Here is a 12,113-nt window from a genome sequence, read left to right on the forward strand (position 1 = left end):
ATTTCCTTTCATATCAAAAATACCTTTCACCATCAAGTACACACAGTTCAAATATGTAACTCGTATCCTTTATAAATGTCATCAGAGATTAATGAAACAGGATGAAAACAAAACATGACTCCTGTATTAATCAACTTCGCAATCTTGTTCAACTGATACTCTGGCACTCAATTATACTACATTGTATAGGGTGCACTTCTTAATTACAAGTTCGAGCAAACTAATTTGGCAATCCATCACAATAAATGCAATTTGTTTTTATGACATACTGTGACTGTGCCCACAGCTGATCTCGGTCTCGGAGAAAATCGTCTGTCATATTGGTATAATACTATTCGTATTAGTATTTAAACTCCTATTTGCACCGTACGCATTTCTAGTCCTATATCTTCTATAATTCCAGAAAAGCTTTACAAAAGTATTACCGAGTTAAGTTGCATCAGCTTAAATGGTATTTGCTATCGTGTTGTTATATGGCCGTGTTGGTATTAATTCTATCGATAGTTTACCCAAAAACTACAGAAATATAAACCACCAAATTAATGTATGTCTGTCATGCTCAGATCGTTCGTGTAATTCCATCCATGTTAGAAATGTTCTTATGTTTAACTGCGTCAAGGTGTTATGTGGAGTGTATAAGACTACCGGACCAATAAATAACATACATTTATTACATGTTCCACAGACTGGCCAGTGTTTTCTCAATATTGTCTCTTACAAGGCAATTATAGTTCTTAACACTATAAGATGAACAATATCTTCTAAAATAAAAAAAAACAGTCAGTCTTTTTAAACAGGATTTTCTCAAAAAATTGAACGATTGTCCACAAAATAAATGCTCATACTCATATTATCCTTAGCCTTCAATTGGTTTCTAACTGTTCACTCTCTAAATAGTAGGAGTAGAAGACATATTTCTCTACAATTTGGCCTTTGTTTTGCTTAATTCCCTATATCAGTTTTGTAACACCAACCCCAAAAATTAAAACATAGTGATTTTAAAATGTTTACTTAAGCATTTTATTTCGGGACTAAAAATGTAACTTGTACCTTCTTTGCAATGCTCTTGAATTTTAAACAAAGCTACTATAGTAACTGTATCTTTACTAGTTAGGCAAGCTAACTTTCAAACATGGAATGAAGCAAACCCGTAAAGCTCTAAATTATCTTTTTCTTTTATCAATTTCAGGAAGCATATTGGAAGAGAGTCAAATACAAACCTTAGTATCACTAACTACAATACCATCGTATTACACCAGCACTACATTAACAGCCTTTCAAATTGCACCAACCAGCTATCTGGTGCTACCGGAGTCATACGTACCACAAGTGACAAGTGGTGCACTACCTCAAAGTTCAGAGCAATCTTCATTTAGGCCAAGTAACACTATCAGAAATATCGCTTCGCTAAACATAAATTTGAATAATCGAGGTTCACAATCTTTTTCTGTAGATTCTGACTCGGTAATATCTACAAGTGAATCGCGTGCATTCCCCGAGGAAAGTTCGGCTAAGTTATCAGGAATACTAGCAATGCAATCATTTGCATCGTCAGGTACAGTACGAACATCACAAGTATTAGATTTGATGCCATCAGTAATAAATATGATATCATCAAATATAGTACCAACGTCATCAGTTAAAGATGTGATGTCGTCAAATATCGAACCAACGTCATCACTTAAAGATTTGATGTTGTCAAATATAGAACCAACGTCATCACTTAAAGATTTGATGTTGTCAAATATAGAACCAACGTCATCACTTAAAGATGTGATGTTGTCAAAAATAGAACCAACGTCATCACTTAAAGATGTGATGTCAAATACAGTATCACCGTCATCAGTAATAGGTGAGATGTCGTCAAATATAGCACCAACGTCATCACTTAAAGATGTGATGTTGTCAAATATTGCACCAACGTTATCAGTTATAGATGAGATGTCGTCAAATATAGCACCGACGTCATCACTTAAAGATATGATGTTGTCAAATATTGTACCAACATTATCAGTAGTAGATGAGATGTCAAATATTGTACCAACGTCACCAGTAATTAATGTGGTGTCGTCAATGGTAGATCTGATGTCATCAGATAAAGTTCCAACGTCATCATTGGTAGATCCGATATCATCAGATATAGTGATAAAGCAAACAGACTTAGTATCAACCCAGTTCCTGGTAGGATCAACGTTAAATGATATTAGGTTCTCGCCAAGTACATCACAGTTTTCTTCTACAGCAAGCAAATCTGAATCTGTGTTCAATGAAAAATCTTTATTTGAAACTATCACGGATTTATCTGTAATAAATCTAAGCAGTGAGCTTGCAACTTCAACAGACACAAGTTCTGCTTATGTATCAGGTTTTAATAGTGCTCTCTTTTCGTCAGACACCGAAACTGTAGTACCTACAGATGATGTTAGCTATGTAGATTCCAGTCTACTGGACACATATTCCTATATTTCTTCTGAACTACTCGAATCTCAAACACAATCTGATATGACAGCATTCTCAACGTCTGTTTCTAGTGAAATCCTCTTTCCTATCTCCAGTTATATACCAGAAGAAATAGCATCCTCTCTAGCAACACATATCTTATCACTAAGTAGCCTTACCACAGAATCGTCAGCGTATATCGATATACCAGAAACCACTTCTCTTGTGATCTCACCAAGCTCTATTCTTGCTGTTTCATCAGTTACTTCCTCCACCCTAGTAAATGAAACTTTGCCTGTACCAGAAAAAAATACAAGTGGATTAACAAAGGGAGGAAAGGTAGCTCTAGGAATTTGTATACCAATCATCATAATATTAGTTATAGCCGCCATAGTTTTCGTAGCATACAGAAGGTAAGATTTCTAATGAATTATAAAGTGTTCAGTTTTCGTACCATTTATTCTATTATGTAATAAAAGATACGTTATATAAAATGGTAATTAGGATTCAATAAAAATTGGAGTATTTTTATGTATTTTTTTATTTCAAATTTCAATTGGACGGTTTAGATTTTTTGATTTGATTATCTTATATTTAAAATCTGAAAAAAAACACATTTTGAAGATGAATATATTACTCCTTTTTTGTAGACGATACCATACAGCGACATGGAAATTAACCGATGTTGTGAGTTATCGACCCTGGTCCTACAGTAACGCCACCTATTATGATGACGAGGTATGGTGAAACTCCACCTAGAAGGTCCAATTAAAGTTGATTAACTCTTTCTAATTGGTGAGATTTCCTTCTGCTAACAATCTTAAAAACCAAATCTTTTAAACATCTAAATTGAATACGACCGTGTTTGATTTTTTAAATAATCTATGCATGTCGGAAATTCTTACTGAAGTTCATATCTCTGTTCAAGATAAGGTGGACTGCATCATCAGTTATTAACGATGATAACTTTTGATATGTCTACGTCCAATAAAACCTTTCTGGTTTTTAAAATAAAAGATTTGGGTTTTGCTTTTTATCTGGTTGTGGTTGAGATGTTTCATCCTTTTAAAATCCAGGTTGATACATTTAGAGTTATTTATCACTTTGGTTAAATGAGAAAAAATCGGACAACATAAGCTACGAAAAAAGGTGCGAAAAACAGTTATAGGTGGCAAATAAACCTTCTTGATCACTAAGAGCCCCTTTTAGCAGCAGGAGAATATTTTCATTCTTAATCTGATCATTTGGTTGATTAGGTAGTTCCTATTAAGGTGTATTGAAACAATAATATTGTGCTTCATGTTGTCAGCATTTTGTAAACCCTGCAATGCCATCACTTATTGAATTATATTCTGTAGTGGAGTTATTTGTAAAGAAATAGAGGCTAATGGTATCAAGGGAAGGTGCTGAAGTCTCCGGAAGTCAAGATAGTAGGCGATTATGAAATATCTCATCCACAAAAATATTGATGCTTTCCTTCATTTTTCTTCATACTAATACTAGATAGATGGTAACCTCCAACTCTAATTATCTAACGTTTTTATATCTTAATATAATCAAAACTTTGCACACTTAGAAACAACTTCAATTTGCTGACTCGATAATTAATTGTTGTCTGGAAGTAACAAATGATATAAGCCTACTCTCTATTTCTCCCCCTTGTAATGTAGTTTGCTAGATTGTTTGTTTTTGCTGCTTTCTATTTCCATATCTGGTAAGGTATGATTTATAATATATCCACAAGGTCGGTGTCTTAAGTATAAGATAAAACACGGTAGAGGTTTTTATTATGATATTTAAAATCCCACATTCCGAGAGATTTTGAATATCATAAAAACCCGAGTGTTTTATCTGACTTATTAACCGACAAGGGCTCATTTGCTGTTTTATGGTGTTTTTTGTCTTTTTTGTTTTTTTGAAAATAGAATAAAATGAAATGAGAGCCATAACTCTTCCCTTAAAGACCTGTTCAGTTAATCGACCAGCGAGATAGACTTAATATTTGTTATTAGGAAACTTTGACAAATCCTATCATGAGAAATATCTCTATCAATCATAGATAGCTAACGCCGTGGGTCAGTAAGTGATGGTGGATACAAGACCCTACTAAACCAAATAAAAAAAAAACAAAAAAAAAAACAAAAAAAATTTGAAAGTCAGACCTTAAAGCTCATGCGTTGCAACTCGTATCTACGAACGTGGTCAATTCAGTCGACGACCACGACTATATATTTGATAAAGCATTCTGGCGTAACATTTTAGTGTAGGTAGTTCTTCCGGCATTACTTATTTATTATCCACTGGGTGTTATAAATACTATCTAAAATATTCAGGATATTTCGGAAATTTATTAGATATAACATCCCGCCCGAACAATGGGATATCGTCAATAGGGGTATATAAAATAAGTAAAAAAGCTTACAGTATTGTGTCCTGTAAAGAACACTGATAACAAAATTAATACAGCTGAAAAATAAAGACAAAAAAAAATCAAAATATTTTGTCATACCTCATTTTCGGTTTGTCATTTTGTACTCTTGGTACTCACGAGCACAACATAATACTTGGTAGAGTACAAAAGAAATGTCTGCACATTTTAAATTATTGCTGTACAATACCTGCAATTAAAAGTACTATTTCTGTTCCCTTCTTTGTCATCGTTATATTTAAAGTAATAGGAAATGAATGCATTTGTATCTGAACTTAACAAGTGTCAAATCTCTGGAATGGAAATATACTAAAATTGGTCTCTTGGTTTTTCTTGAAATGAATACTGAATGTGTCATCAGTCTTATGCGAGATATTATAAATTGATATATTAATCATACTTTATTTCAGAGTACCTTAATCGTTTCCAGTCTGGATAAATAGGAACTAGTTAAAGATGGACAAGAGGTTTAAAACCAAAGCTAATAAAAGGTCACATCAATATTCCACATCCTAGGTTATCATTTCTGTGAGAATAAGAATTTCGAGGAAATGTTAACATTTAAAGTAATTTAGCGGATAAAACAGAAAGCATGTAAATACAGTTACAAAATTGGCACTCATTGTGACAAAATGTTTTATTTATAAAGAGACATATTTCTGTTATGTTTTAATCGATACATTGGAAATTGGAATGGAAAAATGTTTGGTTGAGCATCAGTCTTGTATTATTCATAATCAAAATAGCTACTATAGCTTAAATCATATTCTTCAGAATCAAAGAGTATTGTCTTGGCTGGTATTTAGGACAGACAATTTTTTTTTTCAAAAGATCTATATTTTATTTGTATATAAATATGTGCAAAATAGTGTAAGTGTTTAATGTTAAACTGGTATCATGCTCTTCATCTTTCACTTTTACAAATCTATTGACATGATCCACTAACTAATCCAATTTGCCCTGCTCTCGCTGAAATGAAATTCCCGAGTGAGAAATGGGTGACTGTCAGCTACAAGAACTGAAGAAGCTACCGTTGGTGGAGCAACAATATGGACATGGCCCTTGACGAAGGAACCTCCTCCACTGTCAAACTCCGAAGCTCGAAAGATCGACAGTAGCAGGCTGATCAGGGACCAGGAAATGATTGAATAATAGAGAGAGAAAAACCCTCTTACACACTTTTATATAAATAATTTACTTATACTTATACTTATATGTAACTCATGATCTGTTGTTTTTATTTGTTTAATATTTCATAATAAAATCATTAAATTGTTTTGCATCGTTTATGAAATATTACTATGCTGAATAATAAAACAAAGCTGGCCGTCGGGTTATGTCAAGATCGAACAAATCATAATAAAAGGCAGTGGCTATTTACCACCGGCAAATAGCCACTGCCATAATAAAATTAGCTTACAATTTTGTGTTCGTTATAGCTCTCTGATAATTTTCGTCTACGAATATATCCGAAAACAAAAGAAGATACGAAATTGTGATATAGATTCAGATCAAACCAAAGAACTAACAAAGGTTTTGAGCCACTGTATATTCCTAATATTTTGTAGACACTACCATCCATCAAAGATCGTATAAGGTATCAAGCTTATAATTTTGAGTAGGATTTGGCATCCCGGTAAGAAAAGAATATTGTCTATGTACACATTATGACAACAGTTGGATTAAATGCAATTGACATTTGGAACCTCCAAGAACTTTTTTAACAGAAACATAGAAACATGTTAAAGTTGCACTTGAAGTTATGTATCATGTCATTTTCACTTTGTGAATATTAGCTTGTATTATTTTGACATTATCCCTCATGACACAACAATATCACTTTTTTTGCAGAGTCAAGCGATGTTATCAAGCTTTCCGTCTAGGAGTTACTTTTCATCTTTTCAATAATATATTGTCCTATTTCAGCAAATAAACCAGTAGAATTAAACAGATATTTTTCAGAACCATATTCATGAGGCTCTGGGTACGTAAAATGTATGGCATAAACTTCCTTCCAATTGAAGTCTTGATGTTTTGTCCAATCACGATGGTTTTCTTTAAAAATTGGGTGACATTTCAGGCGGAAGCACATCACCTGTAGTTTGGTGTCAATATGAACCAAGTTGGGGTTTCGTTCGTACACTTTATAAGGCAACTCTAAAGCATTATAATAAAAATCATCACTTCTGTAGTTCTTAAGTGTTTTTTGCCAAGCCAAGATAAATCGAGATCTAGGAGCTGCTATAGCAACTCCCAAATTTATTTGTTGAGGGAATGATTGAGAGGCCACCATGTGATCGAAGTTTAAAATTACCTCATGCCCTGAATGCAATATGCTATCTACTGGATTAAGCCACATTGCGTCCCAATCTAAATATATTCCGCCATATTTAGATAAAATTTCCGCACGTAATACGTCACTGACATGCGTAGTGTATTTAATTCTATGTCCGTATATATATGTTGTGAGTTCTCTGTAGACGAGGGTGACTCTTGGATTGGATTTAATCAATTCCCAATATTCACCATTTAGACGAAGGTCACCGTGAATATAAACACGTTCTGCTTTTAGAACATAAAGGGAGCTAACTACACTCAAATACATCATGAAGGTCAAAGTCATCGGGTGAAACCATATATAGTGCACGATATTTTGTATCCGCAATATCTCTCTGCAGACTTCTGGAACCGTGGATATTCCCAATGATGTATTCACAGCTGTTTTGACGTAGTATAGCGAGTGAAGATATTCCTCTAAATTAGAATCCGTACGAAACAAATCTATTGGAAAGTATTTTGTGCTCAACACCACACATTCTGATGATGTTAGATTAAACAATCCTTCATGCACACATTTATGAAGACCTGTTTCGTTATTGGGTATATTTGTAAAAGGAACGACTGTGAAAGGGTTTTTCGCTTGCATTAGTGTTATATTTTCATGCTTCCTGCTGCTAAAAATGACCTTAACGTTGTTGTCAAGATCTGTTAAAAAACTGAATTCTTTGTTCAAAAGTTGCGCTGCATGTTTTGTTAAAATGACATCATTGGACACGTACACTCCACCCCTATCCTGAAGAATAGCTCGTGCATAAGAAATGTCACAGACATCATTCTCCTTCCAGTAACCAGGCATTTCCTTGACAACCAGACACGGTATAATCGATTTCAGATCTTCTAACCACGTGTTATACTTGTCTTGAATTATCTTACCCTTGTAATGAATTTCAATTACATCCGGTTCAAAATTTCTCCACGCGCTTATAACACTGAGGTAATTCTCAAACAAAAACGAATGGTTTGTCTTCTGACTACAAAACACATAATGGAACACATTTGGAATTTTCCTTGAATCCAATTCAATAAGGTCACGTGGAATCACGTCTGGAAAAACATACGATTGTAGAGTGACGTCATCGCAGTGCTCATCAGAAATCCATTGTTGATGTTGTTGTTGAAAACAGGACTGTGTTATCCAAGCAATCTGAATTACTAAATATAGAACCACTGTCAGCACTAGGATCTTGAAGACCTGTCGACTTCTCATGTTAAAGTAATCCTGAAAGGGTCAGAAACACAAACTTGCTTACATCATTGTAAACAGCTACTCAACCCAGAAAATGTCAGAGCTTACTTACCAGTAACCTTGTAAGCTTGGCCCTCTTGGGTTCACTGTTGGTATTTTACTTTAATCAAATAGCTTTCAAACCTTTTGTGATATTTTCTCAACTTAGACGTTCAAAGTTTATCATAATATGAGTGAAAGTCTAGTACGTTAAATAGTGCTTGCTTTCGAGTTCGTGTCAGTCAAAAATATTTCGTCGAAAGTATGATAAAAATTTAATCTAAGCTTTAGCATGACAACATGGTAAATTATTTACGACTGGCCTATAAACTGCTAAACTTTTGTTATGACTAGTACACACGTTATTTATCGTTTACCATCTCGATAAAATAAGGAGCCTTTGAAGGCAACGTCATGATGATCATGCCATACTGAGTTGCAATAAGTCTTCACATTCTTCCGATCTGAACACAGAAAACTGCCAATGTGCCATATTGTTGGATTGCGTATTTTCGTATTCGTACTTCGCCGTCCATTTGCATTACAGAAGTAATAACACAGTATTAGAGTGAAGGTAAAAACAGGTACCGGTACAGTACAATGTACCATGTACCTTTAAGTCTTTTATATAAGGCGATTTTGAGATATTATACAGCTCATAGTTTCACAAAAAAATATACTGAAACCTTCTACAATCTAGGAGTCCAGGTGACTTAAGATATTTAAGTGCATGTTATATTAAGATTTCTATAAGTACGTTTCTTCTTACCTGACTTAAGAAGATATACCACCTCAAAACAACCAAATTGAAGAACTCCTCAAAATTTCTTTAAAATCTTGCTGCTAAATGACTGTGTTAAAATAACCAATATAGACCCAGTACTAGTCTATTTGTAGTTGTTTTTTATATTCGTAGATAAATATTTGATGTGAGTGATTCGTATCATTATTAATAATTCAAAAAACAACACCCAAACCCTTCTTGTATCCATAAATTAATTAATCAGGAAATTTTTCTCACCATTGATTTAAGATGGTATCTTGGACACAGAGTTGTTAGTAGAAATACTTTGCACTGTGGAGGAGAAAGCTTTGTGAGAGTACAAGTCGTATTATTATAATGTATAATCTTTCTTTGTTATTCCAATCACTTGCAGATGGACAGGCCCATTAATAATGTAAGTGCTAGATTGTAAAGATTGGTCGGGAAGATCCAGCTGGTAGATAACATGCGCAGAAAATTATCTATCCATCTCAACATTATATCCCTATTTTTTTTCTCGAAAACTCCACCATCAAAATCAAACATCTTAGTTCAGACATCTACAGCAAGAAGCCACAGACTGGTACCGAATGGACTGAACATTCATCGTGATAACCCAACTCAAGCTTCTAATACAATCAAACGCCAAAATATTGAACACAAAACTTAATTTCCCGTTGGATGTAAAATTCCAAATCCCGAACTGTCCGAATTGGATCTGAAAAGACAAAAAAATCGAAACTATATTTGCGCCAAAGGTGGTGCACAAATTCGGGAATCAAAACATTTCACATCAAAAAACGAATATTTTTAAAAGCTTTCATTTGGTCAAATCACAATTTCTTTCTTTATTTTTCGTGTAGACCATGCTAATTTATAATAATGCCGTCTATGAATTGATATTTTTGATTTTTAATAAATGTAATCACTATCATTCAATGGACACTTTTTGTGATCGAACGCGTCTTCCCATTATCTCGCTTGAATAGCAACCATGACATGTCAAGGTGACAACACAGTGGGAGATTTAAATCTAAATAGCTACCAAAATTATGAATTCTTGGTTCTTGCTGTTTCCCACAACCAGGCAACACCTGTTACAGACGTTTTAGGGAATCACACTCACAGTCGGATTCAACTACTAGTACTACTCCTCAATGCTATATCCACAGAGATATTTAAAAAAAAAGAGCTGCTAAGCCTAACTGGTAAAAGTTACGCCATGACAACAATATACTATAATAATAGTAAAAATACTAATGTGAAAAGGAAAGTGACTGAAGTCATAAGTACATACGTATTTCTAGTATTCAAAAGTGATATCGAGTGTCTAGGAGGGTAAACATACTCTTCATGGCGCCACATCCGTCATTGCTGCTCAATATAAACAACAAACACGTCTAACGTGAAGGCAAAAACAAATAAATTGTGACTAACTTAAAAGTTCAAGGGAGGTAATTTGTAGATAGAATATTTTTATTTCGGCTAATATTTACGTTCAAGCAGAGCCTATATATAGGTTCAAGGCAGAATACCGATCACAACAGTTATATTGTCTTTGGAAATAGTGTTACAAACGCCCATAACAATTAGGCAACATTTATAATGAAAAAAGATAGGCCTACCAAGTGTCCAGATGATTAAGCATACTCACGAAACGACACGAAACGTCCTGTAACTAACAAAAGAAATGAAAAGCTGAGTAGGCTAACCTTCTTGACCTTGGCAATACCTAACAATAAATATCTCATTGTCCTTTGATTAAATATCTTTATATTCCAAAGAACATATTACGTAAACGATTTATCGATTCCCTAAGTTATAAAGCCCGGGAAATATATTTTAGAGAAAATTCCAGTGCTGGTGCCGTGTCAGTGTAGGTTAGGCAAGAACATGGTCCTGTCTAACATTCAGCACATGGGGGCAATGTAATGAATGAAAAAAATACACAATACCTCGATGGACAACTTGTTTAACAAACACGTAAGTACAATATGTGTATTAAATGGATTACCATGCTGTGATCAAGTACATGAACACAAAAGATGTACAAGCCATCACAATTTAACAAGATAATAATATATATATTACATTATACAGAAAAATACATAATATACACAAGTTCATGCTAACGTACATAACCACACGATGTAAAGACATTGAAATACATATACATTCATATGAAGCAAAAAAAAAACGCAAGTCAAAAGTCAGTGCAAGTGCTGCGAGTGGGTTACCCAAACCCTACTCCATATCATGTTCACATTTTTATGTGCCCACGTGAAATGCGGAGCGTATTGTCGTCACCCACGTCCGTCCGTCCGTCCACAATTGCTTGTAATCATTCTAGAAGGCACAATTCTTGATGGATTTTGACGAAAATTAGTATGATTGTCTGTAAATACCCAAGGATGAACCCTATTGAACAATCAAAAAAAAATTAGGATGAGTTGTTGCCTTTGTTCTTGAAACGCGTTCAATTTTTAGCTTGTAAGCACTCTAGAAAGTTCAATTATTAACAGATTTTAACGAAACTTGGCGTGAGTGTTTGTAATCACCAAAGGATGAATACTATTGAAAATCAGAAAAATCGAAAAATATTTAGTATGAGTTATTGCCCTTGTTCTTTAAGATGCTTTCAATTTTAGTCCATAAACACTCTAGAAGGCACAATTCTTGATGGATTTTGTCGAAACTTGGTGGAATGTTTGTTATCAAACAAGGATGAATCCTATCGAAAATCAGAATATTATACAGTATCGAAAGACTTCAAAAGAAGTGTTGAATGTTCAAACTGAAGGTTGAATATTTCATACTGGTAATTGTTACTGTTCTGTTTTGTTCAAAATCAAAGCTGCCAGTGGGCGTATATTACCTTGCCTGGCAAGCTTTCTTTCTATAATGGAGGGTGAGGTAGA

The 12,113-nt window shown here is 34.1% G+C and overlaps 2 protein-coding genes across 2 annotated transcripts; one reads left to right on the top strand and one right to left on the bottom strand.

Moving 5' to 3' along the window:
* Positions 1–1,137: 1,137 nt before the first annotated feature.
* On the top strand, positions 1,138–5,310 carry LOTGIDRAFT_235088 (hypothetical protein; the record flags this gene model as incomplete). The annotated part of the gene is made up of 3 exons (XM_009063632.1): positions 1,138–2,852; positions 3,090–3,177; positions 5,278–5,310. 3 exons carry the CDS (start codon positions 1,138–1,140, stop codon positions 5,308–5,310), a joined length of 1,836 nt encoding a protein of 611 aa, XP_009061880.1.
* A 1,436-nt stretch (positions 5,311–6,746) lies between these two features.
* Positions 6,747–8,848, bottom strand: LOTGIDRAFT_166563 (hypothetical protein; the record flags this gene model as incomplete). The annotated part of the gene is made up of 2 exons (XM_009063633.1): positions 6,747–8,426; positions 8,810–8,848. The coding sequence occupies 2 exons, from the start codon at positions 8,846–8,848 to the stop codon at positions 6,747–6,749; spliced, it is 1,719 nt and encodes a 572-aa protein (XP_009061881.1).
* Positions 8,849–12,113: the final 3,265 nt, after the last annotated feature.

Source organism: Lottia gigantea (genome assembly GCF_000327385.1).
Source record: "Lottia gigantea unplaced genomic scaffold LOTGIsca_59, whole genome shotgun sequence".
Classification (NCBI taxonomy): Eukaryota; Metazoa; Mollusca; class Gastropoda; family Lottiidae; genus Lottia; species Lottia gigantea.